This window comes from Schizosaccharomyces japonicus, assembly GCF_000149845.2.
Source record: "Schizosaccharomyces japonicus yFS275 unplaced genomic scaffold supercont5.1, whole genome shotgun sequence".
NCBI classification, from domain to species: domain Eukaryota; kingdom Fungi; phylum Ascomycota; class Schizosaccharomycetes; order Schizosaccharomycetales; family Schizosaccharomycetaceae; genus Schizosaccharomyces; species Schizosaccharomyces japonicus.
The window spans coordinates 2921128-2940429 of NW_011627860.1; the positions used below are offsets into that span (position 1 = coordinate 2921128).

Genomic DNA, 19302 nt, shown 5'->3' on the forward strand with positions numbered 1-19302 from the left:
CACTGAACGTCTCTTTTCGCTCCGTACGGTACCGTTTTTATGGATTCATTAACATATATCACTAGGTGTGATGATTTTTACTACTGACCATCCTTGGTTTTTCTTATCTTGTCAACTGGGATTCTTACAAAAGTAGCCAGAATGGCCGTCCTTTCTTTTACCCTATAAAAAGATTAAAACATAAAACTGACTCCGGGAGACTTCCCCAATGTCATGAAGCTTAAACGAATCTGTGATTCGAGCAGCTTTTACGCATAAAAATTGTTTCTATATTTTTCATTTGAATTTATTCCCTTTTCCACATTAAGTTCGTAAATGCGATTGATATACAATTTACTGCTATGTATGTGTCAACAATGCACTCCGTTTGTTGACAGCAAACCACGGATAATCTGTTAATAAAACATCCTGCGACTCGATGGAATGATTTACTTAAACAGTAGTTAGTCCTCAACATGCAGCGTGTTTTCATTGTTAATTTTTGGGTAATGATGAGATAAAACCATCAAGGTTATTATACTCGTCATATTGCGACTCATCCCATGTTTCACCCAGTTCCTCCAGTATAGCGTTAGGCCGCGAAGAATCGTCGTTCGTCGATTGAGCAGATTCCAGTTGATCATTTGCGCTTGTATTGAACAAGTCAAGGATTTGGTCAGTACCTATAGAAGCCAATCCGTTGTTTTGTTGATTTACAATGGTCGAAGCAACGTTTAGCTTGAATTGTTGCAGACCCATAATCTTTTCTTCCAGGGTGCCACGAGTGATCAGGCGGTAAACATTGACAACCTTCTTTTGACCGATACGATGTGCTCTGTCCATTGCTTGAAGATCTCTCATGGGGTTCCAGTCGTGTTCAACGAAAATGACAGTATCAGCACCAGTAAGATTCAAACCCAATCCACCCACATGGGTTGTCAGAAGCAAAACGTCAATAGATGGGTCACTGTTGAAACGCGTTACTACTTCTTGACGTTTATTAGGATCCACCGAACCATCCAATCTCAGATATGTTACGCTTGGCATCGTTTTTCGTAAAACATCATTCTCAACAATATCAAGCATATCCTTAAGTTGACAGAAAATAAGCACACGATGTTCACTAACAGCGGAGCCAACTGTGCCGCCGTTTGCTCCCAAAGCAGAATCATTTTCTGTGCCGATATTGCATTCAAGCAAAAGTTGTCGTAATGCCGTCAATTTCGGAGCATGCTTAAAATCGTGAATACTTGAGTTTTCTTTCTGTAAACGAGCTTCGATAGCAGCTGACTCTGGATGCTTTTTAGTTAAAATCAGAGCCGGATGGTTGCACAATTTTCTCATATATTGCAAGGCTTGGAAAATATGTGTCTTTCCCTTCACCTTTCCAGAAGAGAGTTCCTCGTCTATCTTGCTCTTGTCCACCTGCAATCTGTCAACAAACTCATCATGAAGTTGCTGTTGTAAGGGACTCATTTCACAATAATAATCTTGGATAATTTTAGGCGGCAAGTCTGCAAGGACATCCTCTTTAAGGCGTCTAAGCAAGAATGGTAATACTTGTTTGTGTAACGTTTCCATTGCAAGAGCACCACGCTCTTTTTCTTTCGGAGAACTCTTGTTATCACGACTGGAAGCAATTGGTTTAACAAAGCGCTCCTGGAAGCTTTTCTCGGTACCAAGAAAACCTGGCATAAGGAAATCAAATAATGACCACAACTCCAAAACGTTATTTTGTACAGGAGTACCAGAAAGGATAAGGCGATGATATGCACGGATCATTTTGACAGCTTTCGTAAGCTTTGCTTTAGCATTTTTGATAACATGACCTTCATCCAGGATACAGTAGTTCCATTCCAGAGATTTCAAATCATCTATATCGTTTCTACAAATGTCGTAAGAAGTGATAACGACATCAGTGTCTTCCAGAAGACCCCGAAGTCTCGAACGCTCTCCAGGGGGACCCACATAAGCGAGAACCTTTAAAAATGGCGCATAAGTATTCAACTCCTGCTGCCAATGACCGGCCAGGGTCGATGGGCAAACGACCAACGAGGGCGCATGTGCATACTGCGGACTTCCGGCTCTTTGAATACAACAGAACGATTGTGATGATCACTAGCAATGATACAAATAGATTGCAAGGTTTTACCTAGACCCATGTCATCACAAAGAATACCATGCAGTTGGTATTTGTTAAGAAAAGCGAGCCAGCTGACACCCTCCTGCTGATACTTGCGAAGGTTGGCTTTAATGGCCACAGGAATGACAAAGGGTTCGACCTTGGTCGGGTCAAGCATCTGTTCCAAGAATTTCCGTTCTTCTTCACGGTTAGCAAGAAGATGAGCTGGCAAAGAAGGAGCGTCAGGCAATCCTGCCTCTAATGGTACGAGTTTGACCAATGTTGCAAATGTAGTAGTGGCAATAACACGGACGTCCTTGTCAGCATCACTCATTCGACCTAATAGTGAAACAATCAAGAAAAGAACGTAAGGGAGAATATCCATACCAAGGCGTTGCACAACATGATATATGCATTCAATAGCACCTTGTCTGTGAACAACACTACTCCGATCGTTAAGCAAGGGTAGCAAATCTTCAATTAGAACACGCATGGCGTTAGAGTTCGTACCGCCAATTGTGCAAATTGCAGCAAAACATTTCGAAGCCACAAAACGTACAGCAGAGTACTCTGAACAAAGTGCATGAACGATAAAAGGTAGAACATCATCAATGACAGAACTAAAACTGGGATCAATGTTAGGTACGAGGAATCGTAGAATAGACATTGCATCAATAAGATCTTGACCAGAAGTGCATTCTTGCTGATCAACCTCAGCTGGAAATCCATTCTTCGCAAATTCACGGATGGGTTCAAAAAGACAGGTGTTTAAAACAGGAACCTTTTGAAGTAAAAGAGAGCCAAATGCAGATGCCATGAACTGAAGCGCTGTCTGAGCACCCAAACGTTGTAAGATAACAGCGGATTTTTGAGTACTTTGGGAAATGAAAGGCAATGAAGTACTGTACATATCGGGTAGTGACGACAACGCAGCAATACTACTTGCAGTCTCATGTTTTCCCTTCATTTTTGACATTGTCAAAGTATCAAGATTTCCCTCTTCAATGTCAAGATTACTTCCTGGATTAAGAGTCATAATCCCCGATTTTGAACTCTTGTAAAAGACTGGAGTTTCCGTAGTATCCATACAAACAAACGCACAAAGATTCTTGACAATTTTTTCCGCAATAGTTTGACGGTTCGTCTCGTAGCAAAGGTCAACAAGGGTTACCATTGAGGAAGCCGAATGTGCTTGCAGAAATGAGATTTGCTCTTTTTTTATAGATTCCATGATACTTTGTATGATAGAATTCAGCTTCTTTGGTAATTGTTTGCGAGCAACTATAGCTGTAGCTATGCTTGAGAAACATTGAATATCCTGTTTTTCCTTATTCTCATGGAAATGATCAATTTCGTTTTTCACTAGCATCTTCGTTTCATTAAGAGACTTCTCAGCAATTCTTTTCGTTACTGAAGGTAACAACTTCATAAGGCGATCAAACTCTTTGGTTAAAACACGTTCAGCATCAGCAATACTGAAAGCCGTTGGTCCTGCATCAACGTCACCTTGTACCAAAACAGCAAGAGTAGGGAGCTTGGGAGGGAGAAACACGCCCCGACATCAACAAAAGCATTTAATAAGACATTGCATTGAGCGCGTACAACGTGAAGTTGGGAAACAAGGTTCCGATATGAAGATTGCTTCGGAGCAGCAAGCTTGTCTGATAAAAGCTTGTAGAAAGTTTCCATTTGAGAATCCATTTCCTTGGGAGAAATCTTAAAGAGCTCTTCCAACAACGAAGCCGCCATCACAACAGGTGAGGAATATGGTGAATTAAGACATGTTTGAATGGGTTGCAGAAACGTGGGCAACAGCTCATTCGGATTCCAATAGCTCAAGATCTTACCTAGGATCGTAGTCGCTTGAAGGCGACTTCTCATGAGTACCTCCTCGCCGACAAGTTCAACTTCACCATGGAGAACGGGATCATCTACGTTATACGAGCTGGAGCTTTGGACGGGTTCAGTTTTCCGTTCAGCGCGAGATCCACGACCACGAGTACGAACGGGAATTTTAACATACGGCTGGCCATTAGGTTTGAGCAAGAGTGTAGCGTCGAGCGGATATGGATGCCGAGGTATACCAATAGGTGTCATCGTCAAACGAAACATTGCTTCAATGTGAGGTTGTAAAGTAGTTGTGAAAGCTGCAGGGCTTTTCTTATGTAACAGATCAATCAGTTTAAGCGTAAGCTTTACTGATGAAACTAAAATGTCCTCATTTTGCTCCAGCAGAATATTTTGAAAACAAAGACGAAGAGCAAAGCTGTCAACCCACGAGGTCGCATCTTGTGAATCAACAGTAGCGAATCTTGTTAAAGCATAGACGACTGAACGACGAACACTGGTAATAGTGTAACGCATCAGATAAAATAAACGGGGTACCAATTTACTGAATGACTGGTTTTCGTCAGCCTCAGCATTTTGTTTCATGAGTTCAAGCACAGGTGGGAATGAGCACAGACATGATAGCAAGTCCATAATACTCGAAGTTGAGGATGAAAGATCATCTTTAACATCATCCAAGCAATCCCAAAGCACCCGAAGAAGTTGATTACAAGCATCGAGTCGTTTGTCAATTAGACGCTCAGCAACAGGCAACAAAGTTGATGCACTAACGGCGCGAACATCATCATCACGATTAGCAAGTCCATAGATAACAGTGCTTAAAACACTGTCAAGCAACTCTGGTCTACTAAAGACAAGCTCATGCTTACAAGCAACTAAGTACTTTATGCCGAGAATACCGCCATGACAGGCTTCCCAAACGGAAGGCTGCACACCTATCTCCTTTTGAAAGACTAGAGCGTGCAGAAGCTTGTACATGGCTATAACTGAAGAATCAGGCACGTAAAGGATAGTAACAGCTAATACCTGACTAATTGACTCTCGGATAGGAGCAACAACCTGATCAGCCAAGTAGTCACCAAAACGATCAAGAGCAAAGACGCATGAGATTCGACAAAGCAAGTCTTCCAGACACTCTTTATTCAGATTATCGTTCTCAGCTTTGGTTTTCCCATACTCACGTCCAAAGCCATATCCTGCATGCTTAATGATTTCTCGTAATCCCATAGAAGCACCATGTCGAATTTCCCAAGATGGATCAAATATGTCAACAAGGAGCATCTCGGTAATGTTTTTAAAGGGCCAGACGCTTGTATTTGAAACGGCAACGGCAGCTGAGGGGAGGGTAGCAGCTTTATGTTCAACGACAAGCTTGTCAGACTGGGCCTGTGCAGTAAAATTGTAGTCTCCGCCAATGTTGGATCCAGCAGCTTCCTTCTCCTTATGCTCTGTTTTCACGGCCTTTTGAACAGGAGAAGCCAATGGAGCAACGTCAATGACACGGACCTTTTTAGCAGCCTTCATCATTTTGGCTTTCCGTTTCAGAGCATTTCTCTGGCGCGCAGAAAGATTAGACATATCAGCAGGAAGGCCATCAGCAGTAGTTTCAGGTGTGCTTTCTGAAGCAGGGGTAGGGGTCGAATTCTCCCTATGAAGGACATTCGGTGTAGGAGCTTCGGTTTCAGGTGGTTCTTCGTCTACGTACTCGCCAGCGAGTCCCAGACGCTTAAAGAGGTTTTCCTTCATCTTTTGATATTTTGCGAGCGGATCCAAGTCACTACCGAACGTGGATTCGCGAGTTGCGCTGCCAAGAAGCTTTTTTCCATATTTCATTACGGCAGCGATGTCTAGTTTGTCAAACGTTAAGAAACAGGTAGACGCAGACGAGTCAGCAGCTGTAGCATCGGAAGCACCATCCGGTGTTGTTACAGAAGGTTCCGATTTGACAGGAGCAAGGTTCTCTTGCTCGTCAGGTTCCTTTTTTACAACTGCAGCAACTTGCTGTATCGACCCCGTGGCATCAGTGTCTGTTTCTGTCTTAACTTTAGCCACGGAGGAATCATCGTTTGCAGGATCAGGTTCGCTTTTCACTACATTATTCTCGGAATTTGGATCCCAAGATTGAGCATTAGCGACGATGCCACCAAGAGCTTTAGCAGCCGCACTTCTTGTTTCCCAACTTTTTGATTTCAGGTAGGGGACCACTCTTCCCAGCAAGTTAAACAGCTCATCAGGATGAGCCTTTTGTATGTCAGCTATCTGCTTTGCAGCAGTTTCACGGACAACCGACGTTGAACCAGTGTCTAGTAAGATCACAAGCCGGTCAAGTCTAAAGATTAGCCTATCAGAACGAATGTCGAAACAGAAAAGAGACAATATCTACATGAAGAATTATGCAGCTGGCCAGAACCCCGGACGGAAGACACGAACATAGTAAAACGGCGTGACAACGTTAATAGCTCACGCAACGTCGTTACGAAGCCCAAACGGAAACACAGACCAGAACACGATTCGTTCAAAACAACAATGTTCCAGATACATACCTTGTAGTCATGTTGCCTAAGACTCAACACTCACGGACGAACTTCGACTGTTCAGTCAGAGTAATAAACAAAATGAAGCAGACAATTATTTTAATGTACAAGCTTGAAACAACAAGCTTAAAAAAAGATGTTCTCTTTCGAAAACCCCAAATTAAATCGCAACGGGATATTAAAATAGTAAAATAATGAAAAGGTAACACGTAAATATGCTGCTTAACGACCAATTGGTTTGAAAAGCATGCTTTTTTGGAAAATTGATCCGCGCGACCGACCAGCGGCCACAGTGGAGGCGGTGGTACTTATGGGTTTCCGACGCCTTTGGCTGGAGAAAAAAGTTCGAAACCCTAACCCTCGAAAAATAAGAGTGGCATAATAAAGAATAGATTAATGCAGATGCATTAGTACAAATGTAATCATCCGATTTGTATCATGTATATGGAAGCAATTTATGCTTGGATCATACCTCAATTAAGGTTAACGCAGACCGGTCGATATGCATTGTTACCTACCAACCGCGACTCCAGGGTAACAATGACACCCGCTATACCCCAAGGCAGCCTCTACCACACATCGTTCGTATTTCCAAACGCATCGTATATTGTTCCGTATTCCATTAGAATTGAAGTGAATATTTACAGTACCTCGGCTCTGAAACTGAATTTTGACTCCAGGAACACTGTTGTGTTGTCTTTGTTGCGGAAACATTAGACAATGGCTGACGTTTCGATGCAAGGTCAGCAGAGAAAAGCTGCCCCAGCTGCAATAAACCCGGGAAGAAATGAGTTGTTTTCCAGGCTACCTCCGGGAACGAAGATGATCGTTGGAAAGGAAGCGGTTACGGTTGAACGGTATTTGAGTGAAGGTGGTTTTTCTCATGTGTATCTTGCGATTACTTCTAGAAACGAGAAAGTCGTTATGAAACGGATCCATGTTCCTGACAAAAAGGCACTGCAGCTTGTGTATACAGAAATTGAAACGATGAAGCGGTTGCGTGGACATCCGCACATTGTGTCGTACATGGATTCCAGTGCCGTGTATTCACAGACCAGTAATCTGTACGAGGTTTTCCTGCTTATGGAATTTTGTGCTGGAGGTGGTCTCATTGATTTTATGAACACACGTTTGCAAAGTCGGCTTACAGAAGCTGAGGTGCTGAAAATTCTGCATGATGTGTGCTCGGGTGTTGCAGCTATGCATTATTTAACACCGCCGTTGATTCATCGAGATCTCAAGATTGAGAATGTATTGCTAGTAAGACCGAACGTGTACAAACTTTGTGACTTTGGCAGTGCCTGTGAACCAATACGCATTCCTAGCACTTTAGAGGGCCGGAGACGTCTTGAGATAAACATTAACATGTACACCACTCCCCAATACCGCTGTCCGGAAATGCTCGACTTTAATAGATGTGCCGGCATTGACGAGAAAAGTGATATATGGGCTATTGGAGTTCTTGCATACAAACTGTGTTATTATACAACGCCTTTTGAACAAATGGGAAACCAAGCTATTTTATCAGTCTCATACTCATTTCCTTCATATCCAGCATACTCAAATCGGATGAAGCGGTTCATCGCAACTTGTCTTCAGGAACAACCTTCACATCGCCCAAACATTTATCAAACCATGAACGAGATCTGCCAGATGAGTCATGTACCTAACACTCTAGTTGACATTTACGGGGGTATTAACTCTGCCACTTTCAATCCGCCTCGGCCGATTCAACTCCCTGAAACCATTCTTCCCCCAATTCCAATACAAAGTGGTCATCATACTGGTCACCAAAGTTCCTCTATTCCATCTTCATTTCCGCTTCAGGATGCTGTGCAGCAGCCATATACTACTGGTCAGAGTTTAAGCCGTGTATCCAGTCATGCTTCTTTGTCCCGGAAATCCTCACTATCGCGCTCTGCTTCGAAATCTACTATAGCACAGAGTCCGATGTACACAAACAATACTCAAATTGTACAAGCGCCAGTCGCATCGAAAGCAGTCCAACTTGATATGAGTGACGCCAACGTTTTTGAACGCTACCCGGATCTTGAAGTCTTAGAAAAAGATGTGTTTCGCAGAACACACTTGTCTGATCACATCAGTTCGAGGGGTGCTCGTAGCGGCGAACCTATTGGTATTGCATCAACTGGCCATCTCACTGGTACTCTGGCTCACACAGGAGAGTCTCATTCCCAACCGCCATTTTATGCATACACCGGTACGCCAGTGACAACTCTCATCAATCAAAATACTGCCAAACAAGTTGTCATGAACACTTCCAAGTCATATACAGCAATGGAGCGTCCCCCACAACAGTCTTCTTCGCAAAAGCCATTCCACGCACATTCTCTTCCCGAGCATCAATTTGTTGCAGACGTGCACGCAGGTCGTCCCTCAAAGTCTGGCGAAACAAAGACGTCTGCTGGCAGCGTTTCTCTTGTTGACGAGGATATCACTCTGCAACGCGACAAGGATGCCGCTCGTCTAAAACTTTTTAATGTTCCTGTTATGAGCGAAGTCGCAAAACCGAAACCGAATTCAATGTCTAATGAGAAATATTATGTTGATGCTGCTACGGATACTAATCTTGATAGAGTGGTTACAGTTTTTTCCAAAACAAGCCTTGACGATCCGAAACGTGCTGAAGAATCAAAAGTTACAAATCAACCCATTGATAATTTTGATGCTGTCATGCCACCCAAGCAACATAGGGATTCTAAAGGAAAACTTCTTGATTTAGACACGTCCAACGACAGTTCTGATTCTATCCAAAGTTCAACGAATGCAATTTCGAATGTTGAATTTTTAAAGGGTTTGCAATCTCATCCCCATCGAAGTTCGTTTCAAAAAAGTCAGCTTTTGAAGCTTTATTCAAAATCACAGAAGGATGAAGACAAAGCAGATAACGGTAATCAGAAGTCCTCTTCGCATAGAAGATTAGGAAGTGGATTGCTTTCGAGCAAATTCAGTGATGCTTTTAAACGATTCGAGTTTAGTTCAGAAAAGTCATCCTGGCGACGATCAAATTCCTCGAATTCTCGAGGGAAAAAACAGCTTTGGGCTCTACCAGGCTTACATGGAAAGACTGATGAATGGAAGGTTGAAAGCGAAGAGCTACCTGAAGTTAGGCAAACTATTAACGAGTATCGCCGCAAGTCTTCTGAACGTCGCCGTCCCTCAGATTTGTTGGATCTGAATTTGGATAGTGAGGAAGGCGTAAGAAGGGTGAGTTCGCCCTCCTCTATCAGTACTAGTGGAAGCGGGTTATCCATTGAAACAAAATCTATTCAACAGCGCATGCAGGAATTGTTTCGGAATGCTAAAGTTCATATGAACTCGGCTGTCGATTCTGTCCATCCGCCCCCCAAACCACTTAAGTTGCGTAGTAGGCGGGTTGCTTAGATCCTTTTACTGCAGCTCTTTAGCTGTTATGAATGAATTATTTTTGTACCTACAAGAGTTTATGCACGTTAGCGCGGAAGAAGTATCTTCCTCTTTCCTTTTTACATTTACATTTGTGTTTTGTTAAATGATGCTCCTACGAATTTGGGCGATAACTTCCCTGAAACTTAAATTATTATGGAATCGTTTTGCTGGAAAATTATACAGATGAATCATTAAACTTAAACGTAAAAGAACACGGGGAACCATCACAGAAAAGGGAAGAGTGAGAGGGAAAAAAAGTGAGAGAGAGCAAGTCCGTGTTTCATGACTCATAAAATGATAAAATGAGAAATGCAAAGACGAGAAGAGATATGGAAGAAAAAAAGAAAGAAAAAAAGGGTGTACGTCCTCGTTTCAAACCTTGTGACAAAAAAATAGAGGTCTGCAAATGAACAAATTAACTTATTCGCGGAAGAAAGCAACGATAGAACGTTTTCTGCGTAGCGAAGAGGATGGAGACATACCACCTTGACCTTTTTGGTTCAGACTTCTCTGTATAGCCGCTTGGGAAGCAGGCGTTCCTTCAATTCTCGTCGTCGTGCCCAAACCCAGAGTTTCTACACCGGCAACAAGTTCATCTTCTTCTGCAGGACTTACATGGACTGTAGGAAGAACGGCCTTTGCACGACTAGAAGCAGCCTCGTTTGCAGCGCCAAGCTGAGCAAGGGTTATTGAACCATCAGGGTTGCTAAATGTGTGTGAAAGTGTCTTGTTAATCCCGTCAGCCAACGTCGTAGTACGTTCGAGTTCATTGCCAAGAGGCTCTCCATCGTCAAGTGAAATTCTTGGCAATTCAGACGAAGGCATGACGCACGCAAGAGAACCAGTCAAGCTTTCAGCAGAAAATGCTGCAACCGGGCTTCTGCTAGAAACCTTGTTTCGATGCGGGTTGCATGGATCAAAAGGACCGTCGTGGTGAATGCTTGCCTGTCCTTCGTAGAGCCCACTCACATCAAGTCGGTCAATTTTGTCAATGCCCAACAGTGTGTTTCTGCGTTGTCTCGGTTTCACAACCTGGGGCTTTCTTCTACGAGAGCTGTTAGACTTTGAATGAGAAAGTCCCGCATTACGAGGAGGAAGAGAGGGGGGTGTTTTAGTAGGGAGCTGCAGGCTTAGACCGGTGGCGCTTGTACCGGATTTGTTGTCACTGAGATATTGTTTTTCTGCATGCCGAAAACGAGCAGAGGCGGTGGATGAAGATCTGGAGATAGAGTTACCCTTAGCCACAGGAGGTTTGTTTTCTTGGCTGGATCGAACTCTAGCAGAGTTTCCTCTTCTCAAAACTGTGTTGTTGTTTATAGGAGCACCAGGCGACATTGATCGAAACTATTTAGTTAGTGAGGGAACGAAGGATAATGGAATATCAAAAAACAAGCTAATTGACCGAAACAAGAGATATGTAAACGAAGCTTCCAATGTCAAATAAGATCAACAGTATTTTTACATGTGTCTGATAGTGTGTCTAGGTGCCTGTCTGTCTTTGTTGTTGAACCAGAAGAGCCTTGAAAATTCCCATGTAGTCCGGTTATCCGTCAAACAACAGCATTCGTGAACTTTTGTATCTTCGTTTACATTCTCATTATATTCTCGTCATATCCACAGCCTCAAGACTTACTGTACGAGTACCCAACGCAGCGACCTCATCGTCTATATCTAGCAAGGAGACAGTCTTCTTACTTGAAATAGAGTTCTCACGCAGAATCTCGTTCTTGAATGGGTTATTTGAGCCCATTGATGCAAAAGGTAAAGTTTGGTTTTTGAAGCGACAAACCAGGTAAACAGCGTGGAGTATATGGTTGTGGTGGTGAGTGTTTATTTAGGCTAGCGGCCCAACCTGGCATTGTCATTCTTAGGTAGGAAAAGCAGAGCCACGATGGTATATTTAAGGCAAAGATTCGTCCGAAAATTATAACGTGGTTTTGTACAAATCTGTCGACAACTGTCGCTTTAATTTTCGTTTCTTCGTAGGTGCACCGATTTATGGCTGGCGCTGCCAAGCCCTACTCGCTGAAAATGATGTCAGTGGAAAAAAGCTTAGATATTTAGGCGAATTTGCGACTCGCTTAGATAACCTTGGTTATTCACGCTTCCTCTTCCACTTATGTAACTACGGTGAGAAACAATCAACGGACGGTAAGCCAAACAAAGTACAGTTTTATTGTGCACTCGTAGCAGAAACGTTTTTGTTTGATCTTTTTTTGCTGGGTCTCCGGGTCGTTTTTGGTGAGATATTCAATATTGAAGAATCATAAGGAAACAACTCGTTAAGACGAGTGGAATTGACTGTTTTAAACGAACAAGAGTGGTTCCATTACTGTTATTACCGTCACTTATTTGTTTTTCTTCATTCGTTTACCAATATGGCCAGCAAGTTGCCATTTATGAGCCTTACAGTTCCAGGTTTAGCTGTACGGGATCCTTCATCATTACTCGAATTGGTTCAGCTAGAAAGCTTAGAGTGCAAACGGAGAGCGGATGTCCATAAAACGTCTAAACTTGCCTTACTTTTGGCCTTGACTGTGCGAAACCAATTAATGGAAACAAAGTTGCACACGGCTGATGCACACATCATTAGCTATGTCGGCAAGTTACAGCGTTCTAAGTCTTCTCTTCAAAGCAAAAAGAAACAACTGGTTTCTGTTTTGGAAGAGCTGGATGAGGTATACAACCTAGATCATGCATTGCAGCTGCTAACGTACTTTTCATTTAGAATGAGAACAAACTAGGCTCCGCAGAGAAAGAGCTCGTTCAATTAAAGGTAAGTTTTTACCATGGTCTCCATTGCAATTCTTATGCTAATACCTGAATGGCAGGAAGAATACAAACAGCTACAAGAAGATCTTATTAAACTTTCAAAGAAAACATATGAATCAGAGGTATGCCTGTTTATACTAATGTGCCGAAAACTCACCGGTTATATGTAGGAAACGATACGGCTTTTGAAATCGTCGAAAGAAAGCGGTGAAAGTGCAACTTTTGGAAAAAATGTCGAGGTATGTCAATTTACTATGCAATGTATCTAAACATTTAAGTCGTCAAGCAGCACAACACGGCTTCATAACGCCGTTAATGAATATAAAAAGCTACTAAAAGCTAAGGAACAGGACATAACAAAGCTTCAGGTAACCACTTTTCTTTTTGTCAAGGCTTAAAACTAACAAAATCGTTTTATGTAGTCAAGCGTTTCTGCACGCGATACAGAAATTGATCGTTGGCGAATCCGTGTGGAAACCATTGAAGCTAATTGGAAAGCCAGAGTACAAGTGTTGGAATCAAAACTTGCGACATTGGAGAAAAAGACTCGACTTAGTAGATCTGCGCACGACAGAAAAAGCACCTCCTCAACCATGTTAAGCTCACCACAACTCGTTACAAACAGTCCGTCTCCGCAAAAGAGCAGCCTTTCGTCAAGACGTTCTATCCGGGAAAAATCAAGTCTTAGTATGACTCCATTCCTTAAAAAAACAAGTGTTGCATTAGGGTTATCTTCAAGTCCTCTTCGACGAGACGCAAAAACGCTGCCTAAACCTCTCAGTCCAAACAAATCCTTCTCAGAGACTCGCTCGCGCCTGCCAAGACCTTCTTTGTCTCCATCGAAACGGACATCTACAAATGTCGATGGCGATAGTATATCTCAAAATCTTGTTCAGGAAGCGCTTGGGAATGGGAGCCTGAAAAAGAAGAGAAAACTTGAAGCTCCAAGCCTCGAAGTTCAGCCGGTAGACGAAGAGAATGAGTTGCATTCTGATGAGGACTTAACATTAGCGCCTCCTAAACGGGCATCAAGTATAGTTCGTGCTATAAGTCCTCTTAAGGCGAGGTCGGAAACGGTCAATTCTTTAAAGAAGGGATTTTCTGTGAAGCAGTTGGAAGATACATCTTAGTGATGCGTATTTGAATCTGTTTGTATTTCATAATAGATCATTATTCTTATTCATCATCTTCGGGATCGCTCCCCCAGGCGATAATGTCATCAGCAAGTTCACCTTGCTCATGAATTTCACTAAGGCCACTTAAATCCTCAATGTACTTGGAGTCATTCATTGCATTCGCGACAAATTCCCACTTCTTATTGCTCCACTCAGCACAAACACGAGGATTGCAAGCGGAACAATGTGGATAGGCCTTTCCTTCAATTTTCAGGATCGTGAAGTCGTGAAGAAAACCTCGTAACTGATGTGGTACCTCACCAAGGATGCCATTTGTTCCATGGTTAACACAGGATTTGTCAAAAAGTTCATGCTGTGTTAAAGATGTCAGAAGTTCTACCGCAAAAGAAGCGGCCTGTGCGGCGGCACCAGGACGTGTAATGGTACATGTTTGATCGATGCTTCGATCCAACATCGAATTTGTAGGTGCGAATACATCATTGCAAAAGTAGCAGCCAAGTTCCCGCTTTCCTTGAAACTTTTTACCATGTCTCATTACGACCCAGCTGTCAAAACCTAAAGCCGCGTTGATCAACGTTTTGTTTAGTTCTGCCGCAATAACAGATGGAAGCCATCGAGATTCTCGTGTATCCGTGAGCAGGAAAATCACATCAGCATCAATCATTAGCTGTTCAAAAGAGGTATAGTCACTTTTAACTTTTTTTACTTCTGAAGCAGAAATAGGATGACCTATCATGGGAATAGTTAAGTTGTACCCTTTGGATTTCATGTCTGGACATATTTCCTTAAGCCTTTTTGCTGCACATTCTGCCTTCCACTGTCCACCGTTCTTACAGTCTTCAAATGTAAATAAGGATTGTCGAACAGGATTTGAATAAGACACGCGTGAGTTGTCAATGAACGTGATGTTTCGGACACCCCATGCCTGTAAATGTCAGTTACTTTATGTCCGTTATATGGTCATTCCTTACCATTAAATTACGAGCCACATGGCATCCAAGAGTGCCTGATCCTAAGATTAAACATTTAAGATTTGTAATTTTCTCCAAGTTAAGGTCAGGTACAAGTCTCCATTTCATAAGACTCAAATTCAGCATGGAAGCTGTACTAGCAAGATGGTTTGGATCAATTAAAGGAGCGAAATTGACTAAACGGGGAGTTGTTTTTCCATACTCGTTTCGCTCCCAACCAACAACGTTGTCGCTGATGTTGTTTGGCACACTGGAGTGTTTTCGAAGTTTCAGTATAATGGACCGAGAGAAGGAGCCCGACCGAATAGTATCACGTATGAGTAGTAAGCTGACAGATTCAAGTTTGTGTACTACGTTTAAATATAGTAACAGATTTCGAATTGGCCAAGAAGGATACTGTTCGTGTAAAACTGAATCGACAGCTGCGATATAGAACTACAAAGTTAGTATCTTTAAGTCGAACGAGTAGTACCGTATTTCCACTGTCTATAATTGAATGGAGTTTTACCAGTGGCACGGGTGACCAGCTTCCTTCTTCTAATTGTACCAGAATGAAAATCGAGTGTTGACTTGCGTCATGATCGTTTCGAAAGGAAGCAATTAATGAGGACAGTTCATTTGAAGAGATTGCGTCTGTGGCACTTAATGATTCTTCAAGCTTCCACATAGGTGTATTCTTAAACGTTGGAAACAAGCAACGGTAATGAAGTTTAAAAGCTTTTATGTCAGCATAACAGAATATACAGAATGGAAACAGTTCCCTAGGATCATTTGAAACTGCATCACTTTCAATAGATGACCATAGCTTTAAGAATTAGTTCAAATTGTTCTTTAACTTTAGCTCAAAAATTAGCTTATACCCGTTTACCAAAGTCATCTTTCAATTGACTTATATTGTAATTGTTAAATAGAGACAACGAATTGACATTGATAACGTGCCCTTTAGTGATACACTCATCATCATTTAAACTTTCAAATTAATAAAAACTATTTGCACAGTAACATACCGTGAAACAAGATCGTCCTTTATACTAAACTCAATTGATGATTTTGACAAAGGATTATAGATTCCATAAGCGCGTATAGGCGAGTCGTCCGTTTTTTGTGTTTGAACCTTGAACGATGTCAATTCGTCCCAAAACGAGACTTGAATGAAAGAATTGAATGGTTGGAACTGCAAGACATCAGATTTTGACATCTTTCTGTGTAACAACTTGGTTCAAAAACACAGCTGCTTGCTAATTCCGAGTGTTTGTAGTGCAGGTAGGCAATTAATTGGGCGTAAGCAAGATAATGTAAAACGCGAACATAAACATAAATTAAAAAACATTATTCACTCAATTGACCACATATTATGCCATAAAGACCGTCTCTTTATCAAATCCATGCCTTGACTAATAGATTTACCAATCGAAGAATTAATAAAACAATAAAAACTTTTATACTGTACATGAAAAAAAAATACATTTCCTATTAATATATTGATAGATATATCTTAGCTCGTTAAGAAATCACCTATTCCCTATGCATCTAAACGTTCCAAGATATAAACATAACTTGTGCTTTCCGTTTCTTTTAAACTTGAAACCTGAAGTACTTTTTCGTCATTAAACAAGGCCCAGACATCCTGTCCATCCACAAGTTCACGAATGAAGGCCACATAATGGCCCGCATGAACACTTCCGCCCTTATGACAAACAATAGCTTTGAGTTTATAAAGTGCTGGAACTGTGGTAGAAGCAAACACGTTAATTGAATTTTGATCAGTAGCCCCCTCAGTTGCATTTTCGATTGCTGCTAAATCATCAGTATGACTAAAGAGCCAGTCAACAGCACGTTCAACATTGTTTTGGGTTTCTTTTAAAGCATGCTTTGCAGCTTTCACTGTGAAACCCATGTCACATAAAGACGAGACATGATCAGATGAAACTTCAGTGCTTGATGGTTCAGAAATTTTACTTAAATCGACGGGTTCATCAATACTGGGATCTTCAAGATGCTCAAACAGCCAATTCATAGCACTTTCTGCATCGGAATTTCCAGTCGCGAGCAAAGCGTGCTGACATCTATTGACGGAAAATCCCATGGCAGTCAACTGCTCCATAGCAAGCTCATTCCATTCAACTTGACTTTTTGATTCTTCGGGTAGCAATTCCTCGCCTTCTTGTCTCGGACCAACCAAAAAGTCGCTAAGATCGTAAATAGCATCACCGCCAAGTTGAACGGCTGTATTTACTTTCTTCAATTCCCAGTTGACAATGTCAAAGCGATTCAATTGCACTGCGAGAACCTTAGGAAAGCTAACAAAACGTGTTTGAGTGACAGCGCCAGCCTTACTATGGCAGGACTCACAAGTATACTCCATTTGATCCTGAGATACAAATGAACGTAAACAGTCCTCGAAGAACGACTCCCCATTATTCCGCTTCACGATCGGAAGTGCCAAGCTTTCGGTTTCTATTTTCGAGTATCGTGCCCGATTACAGCCAAGGCATTGAAGACGCTGCTCAGTGGTAAAACTCACCATAGAGCTCATGTCCAAGCCAGACTCATCTTTCGCTGTCTTCACTTTTTTTAAGAGGTAAAGGAGAAATTCATAGGCATCCTATAAAAAGCGAATAGGTTAGTTGCTGTGTAAAAAAAGCACGCGAATGACATACCTGTTGTCTTCCAGTAGAAAACTCTTCGTGACCCTTTCCAACAATGTCTTTCAACATAAACGGCCGCAACCCATCTTGGAAGGGAATCTTCGATGGATCTTCACTGGCCATGACGAAATGGCTAGGCCTGGAAAACTTTCCCGAGCACAGTCCATCTGCGAGTTTTCCAAGTTGGCATACAAGGCACGTTGTTGCTGAGGAGCATTTAGCATTATGCGTTTGAAAAACTTGTAAATAATGATTGCGGAAGACATCAATAGAAAACAGTGCTTGCACCACAGACGATAAATAACAGCTATTACCCAAGTTCCGAAGTCCTGTGAGACAAGGTCCAAACAACTTCTTCGCGCCTTCCTCTTCTTCCATTGAGCCAAAATCAAAATTTAGATTTTGAGCTAATTGCATTTCCGCCAATGATTTCTCTGTTTTGGACATGGAGTCAAGATTAAGACCAAACGTACTTAAATGGTTCTTGATTTCAGGATCATCACGTTCCTCGTCACAAATATAACAATACACATCAGGTTGGGAGGAAGCCGACAAGGAATGCAACTTGACGGCAACTCCATGATTCGTACTTTGAAAATGTTCAACGGCATGTCCGTTACCGCCGCCTCCACCGAATTGTTTTCTGCCGCAGCTTAGTTTTCCACAATTTAGACAAAGCCAGAGATTCTCCGAAAGCTCGCACTGGGTACAAGAACCTTGTCATTGTTAATCAATTGTAAAGCAATTGTAGCATACCATTTACTGAGACAGTATAAGCAGGTGTTTGTTGAAGAGTAAGAACATGCTCGCAGGGTACAATTTCATTTTCCCAACTCTTGACCTGACTCATCTGTGAAGCAGAAGGCGACTTTTTTAAAGCATCAACGATGGCTTTAACCTAAAATTGTGTTAGTATGCGTCAGGAATACGAGTAATTGCTCATTGAACAAACACATTTATGCATACTTTTTCGTTTTCTTGATCGATGGCCACATCACAAACGATACAGTGTGCATTGTAGTAAAATTGAAATTTATCAGCTTCATTTTCTTCTTTTATCTCAAGTTTTGTCAATTTTTGAGGCGGCTCTTCCTGGTCCTATTTAAGAAGCAATTGTTAATAAACACGGTCAATTGATCATTGAAAACGAGAAACGCACCTTAGGCGTACGCCGTATGTTCAAATATATCGGATGTTTAGTCAGGTCAAAGTGACTGACGTTGTGAGAAAGATCATTTTTTGTACAACCAGATTCGAAGCAGCAGAGACATAAATCGATTCCAGAACTCGAATCCTTTTATGTCAGTAACATGAAACGCAATGAGTGAATGGATAGGAAGGCCAAAAACGATAAACAAATGGTCAAAAACGTACAGTGGATATAAAACAACGAACACACTCCTCTTGGTAAATAACCGTACCAGTAGGCGGACAATGAGCGTATTCTTCTGTAAAATGAGGGCAAGTCATGACCAATTGCAAAACTATTTGGTCAAAAAATGAAACGATTCGTTTCTTTTAAAAATATGGTTTTTGGGAAGAGCTACCGGCAGTTGTGACGTTTATGCTTTAGTCACGAAACCAGCGCTTAGCTAAAGCTCCTGCGATACGAGGAAGCAAAGAGACTGAGACCAAGAAAACGGAGCGTAAAGCAACATTCTCTATTGGTAATGAATACTTCTTCCATTCCCTGCCACATACTGGTCCGACCCTGATACAATTTAAACATTATTAAAGCTACGCAGAACCGAAAACCGCAACTCACTGAATATCCCCAACAAATCATATTTACAGCGACAGTGACAGAACTGCTATTGATAAACTCGAACTAACTATTTACCCTACTTAAGTGTTGGACTGCAT

General features: G+C 41.9%; 6 protein-coding genes across 6 annotated transcripts; 2 read left to right on the plus strand and 4 right to left on the minus strand.

Moving 5' to 3' along the window:
* Positions 1-474: 474 nt before the first annotated feature.
* On the minus strand, positions 475-6503 carry SJAG_00650 (TATA-binding protein associated factor Mot1; the record flags this gene model as incomplete). Its single annotated transcript, XM_002171887.2, has 4 exons — positions 475-1959; positions 2004-3635; positions 3704-6278; positions 6493-6503. The coding sequence occupies 4 exons, from the start codon at positions 6501-6503 to the stop codon at positions 475-477; spliced, it is 5703 nt and encodes a 1900-aa protein (XP_002171923.2).
* A 700-nt stretch (positions 6504-7203) lies between these two features.
* SJAG_00649 (NAK protein kinase Ppk30) lies at positions 7204-11807 on the plus strand (the record flags this gene model as incomplete). The annotated part of the gene is made up of 2 exons (XM_002171886.2): positions 7204-9404; positions 9483-11807. 2 exons carry the CDS (start codon positions 7204-7206, stop codon positions 9886-9888), a joined length of 2607 nt encoding a protein of 868 aa, XP_002171922.1. The 3' UTR covers positions 9889-11807.
* Positions 9999-11879, minus strand: SJAG_05198 (hypothetical protein). Its single transcript, XM_002171885.2, has 2 exons — positions 11546-11879; positions 9999-11256 (listed from the first exon to the last, which is right to left on the minus strand). The coding sequence occupies exons 1-2, from the start codon at positions 11660-11662 to the stop codon at positions 10333-10335; spliced, it is 1041 nt and encodes a 346-aa protein (XP_002171921.1). The 5' UTR covers positions 11663-11879; the 3' UTR covers positions 9999-10332.
* A 95-nt stretch (positions 11880-11974) lies between these two features.
* SJAG_00646 (monopolin-like complex subunit Mde4) lies at positions 11975-15705 on the plus strand. The gene is made up of 6 exons (XM_002171884.2): positions 11975-12590; positions 12641-12688; positions 12744-12806; positions 12855-12923; positions 12963-13052; positions 13107-15705. The coding sequence occupies exons 1-6, from the start codon at positions 12291-12293 to the stop codon at positions 13812-13814; spliced, it is 1278 nt and encodes a 425-aa protein (XP_002171920.1). The 5' UTR covers positions 11975-12290; the 3' UTR covers positions 13815-15705.
* On the minus strand, positions 12777-16081 carry SJAG_00645 (ubiquitin-like conjugating enzyme Atg7). The gene is made up of 5 exons (XM_002171883.2): positions 15799-16081; positions 15652-15760; positions 15264-15596; positions 14792-15226; positions 12777-14745 (listed from the first exon to the last, which is right to left on the minus strand). Exons 1-5 carry the CDS (start codon positions 15987-15989, stop codon positions 13861-13863), a joined length of 1953 nt encoding a protein of 650 aa, XP_002171919.1. The 5' UTR covers positions 15990-16081; the 3' UTR covers positions 12777-13860.
* Positions 16082-16229: 148 nt separating this feature from the next.
* SJAG_00644 (ubiquitin carboxy terminal hydrolase Ubp14) lies at positions 16230-19181 on the minus strand. Its single transcript, XM_002171882.2, has 6 exons — positions 18814-19181; positions 18599-18733; positions 18406-18537; positions 18196-18337; positions 17452-18155; positions 16230-17396 (listed from the first exon to the last, which is right to left on the minus strand). Exons 1-6 carry the CDS (start codon positions 18907-18909, stop codon positions 16314-16316), a joined length of 2292 nt encoding a protein of 763 aa, XP_002171918.1. The 5' UTR covers positions 18910-19181; the 3' UTR covers positions 16230-16313.
* Between the last annotated feature and the right edge of the window lie 121 nt (positions 19182-19302).

Bases quoted from the DNA above. Each gene is read 5' to 3' on its own strand.
- SJAG_00645 (XM_002171883.2), bottom strand. From the start codon at position 15,989: ATGTCAAAATCTGATGTCTTGCAGTTCCAACCATTCAATTCTTTCATT. The intron at 15,761-15,798 runs GTATGTTACTGT...TTAATTTGAAAG, and splicing joins AAGGACGATCTTGTTTCACG to TTTAAATGATGATGAGTGTA. The intron at 15,227-15,263 runs GTACTACTCGTT...CTAACTTTGTAG, and splicing joins TTATAGACAGTGGAAATACG to TTCTATATCGCAGCTGTCGA.
- SJAG_00646 (XM_002171884.2), top strand. From the start codon at position 12,291: ATGGCCAGCAAGTTGCCATTTATGAGCCTTACAGTTCCAGGTTTAGCT. The intron at 12,924-12,962 runs GTATGTCAATTT...TAAACATTTAAG, and splicing joins CTTTTGGAAAAAATGTCGAG to TCGTCAAGCAGCACAACACG. The intron at 13,053-13,106 runs GTAACCACTTTT...CGTTTTATGTAG, and splicing joins AGGACATAACAAAGCTTCAG to TCAAGCGTTTCTGCACGCGA.
- SJAG_05198 (XM_002171885.2), bottom strand. From the start codon at position 11,662: ATGGGCTCAAATAACCCATTCAAGAACGAGATTCTGCGTGAGAACTCT. The intron at 11,257-11,545 runs GTAAGTCTTGAG...CTAACTAAATAG, and splicing joins CTGCGTTGGGTACTCGTACA to TTTCGATCAATGTCGCCTGG.
- SJAG_00644 (XM_002171882.2), bottom strand. From the start codon at position 18,909: ATGACTTGCCCTCATTTTACAGAAGAATACGCTCATTGTCCGCCTACT. The intron at 18,734-18,813 runs GTACGTTTTTGA...CTGACATAAAAG, and splicing joins TTCGTTGTTTTATATCCACT to GATTCGAGTTCTGGAATCGA. The intron at 18,156-18,195 runs GTATGCTACAAT...AACAATGACAAG, and splicing joins TTATACTGTCTCAGTAAATG to GTTCTTGTACCCAGTGCGAG.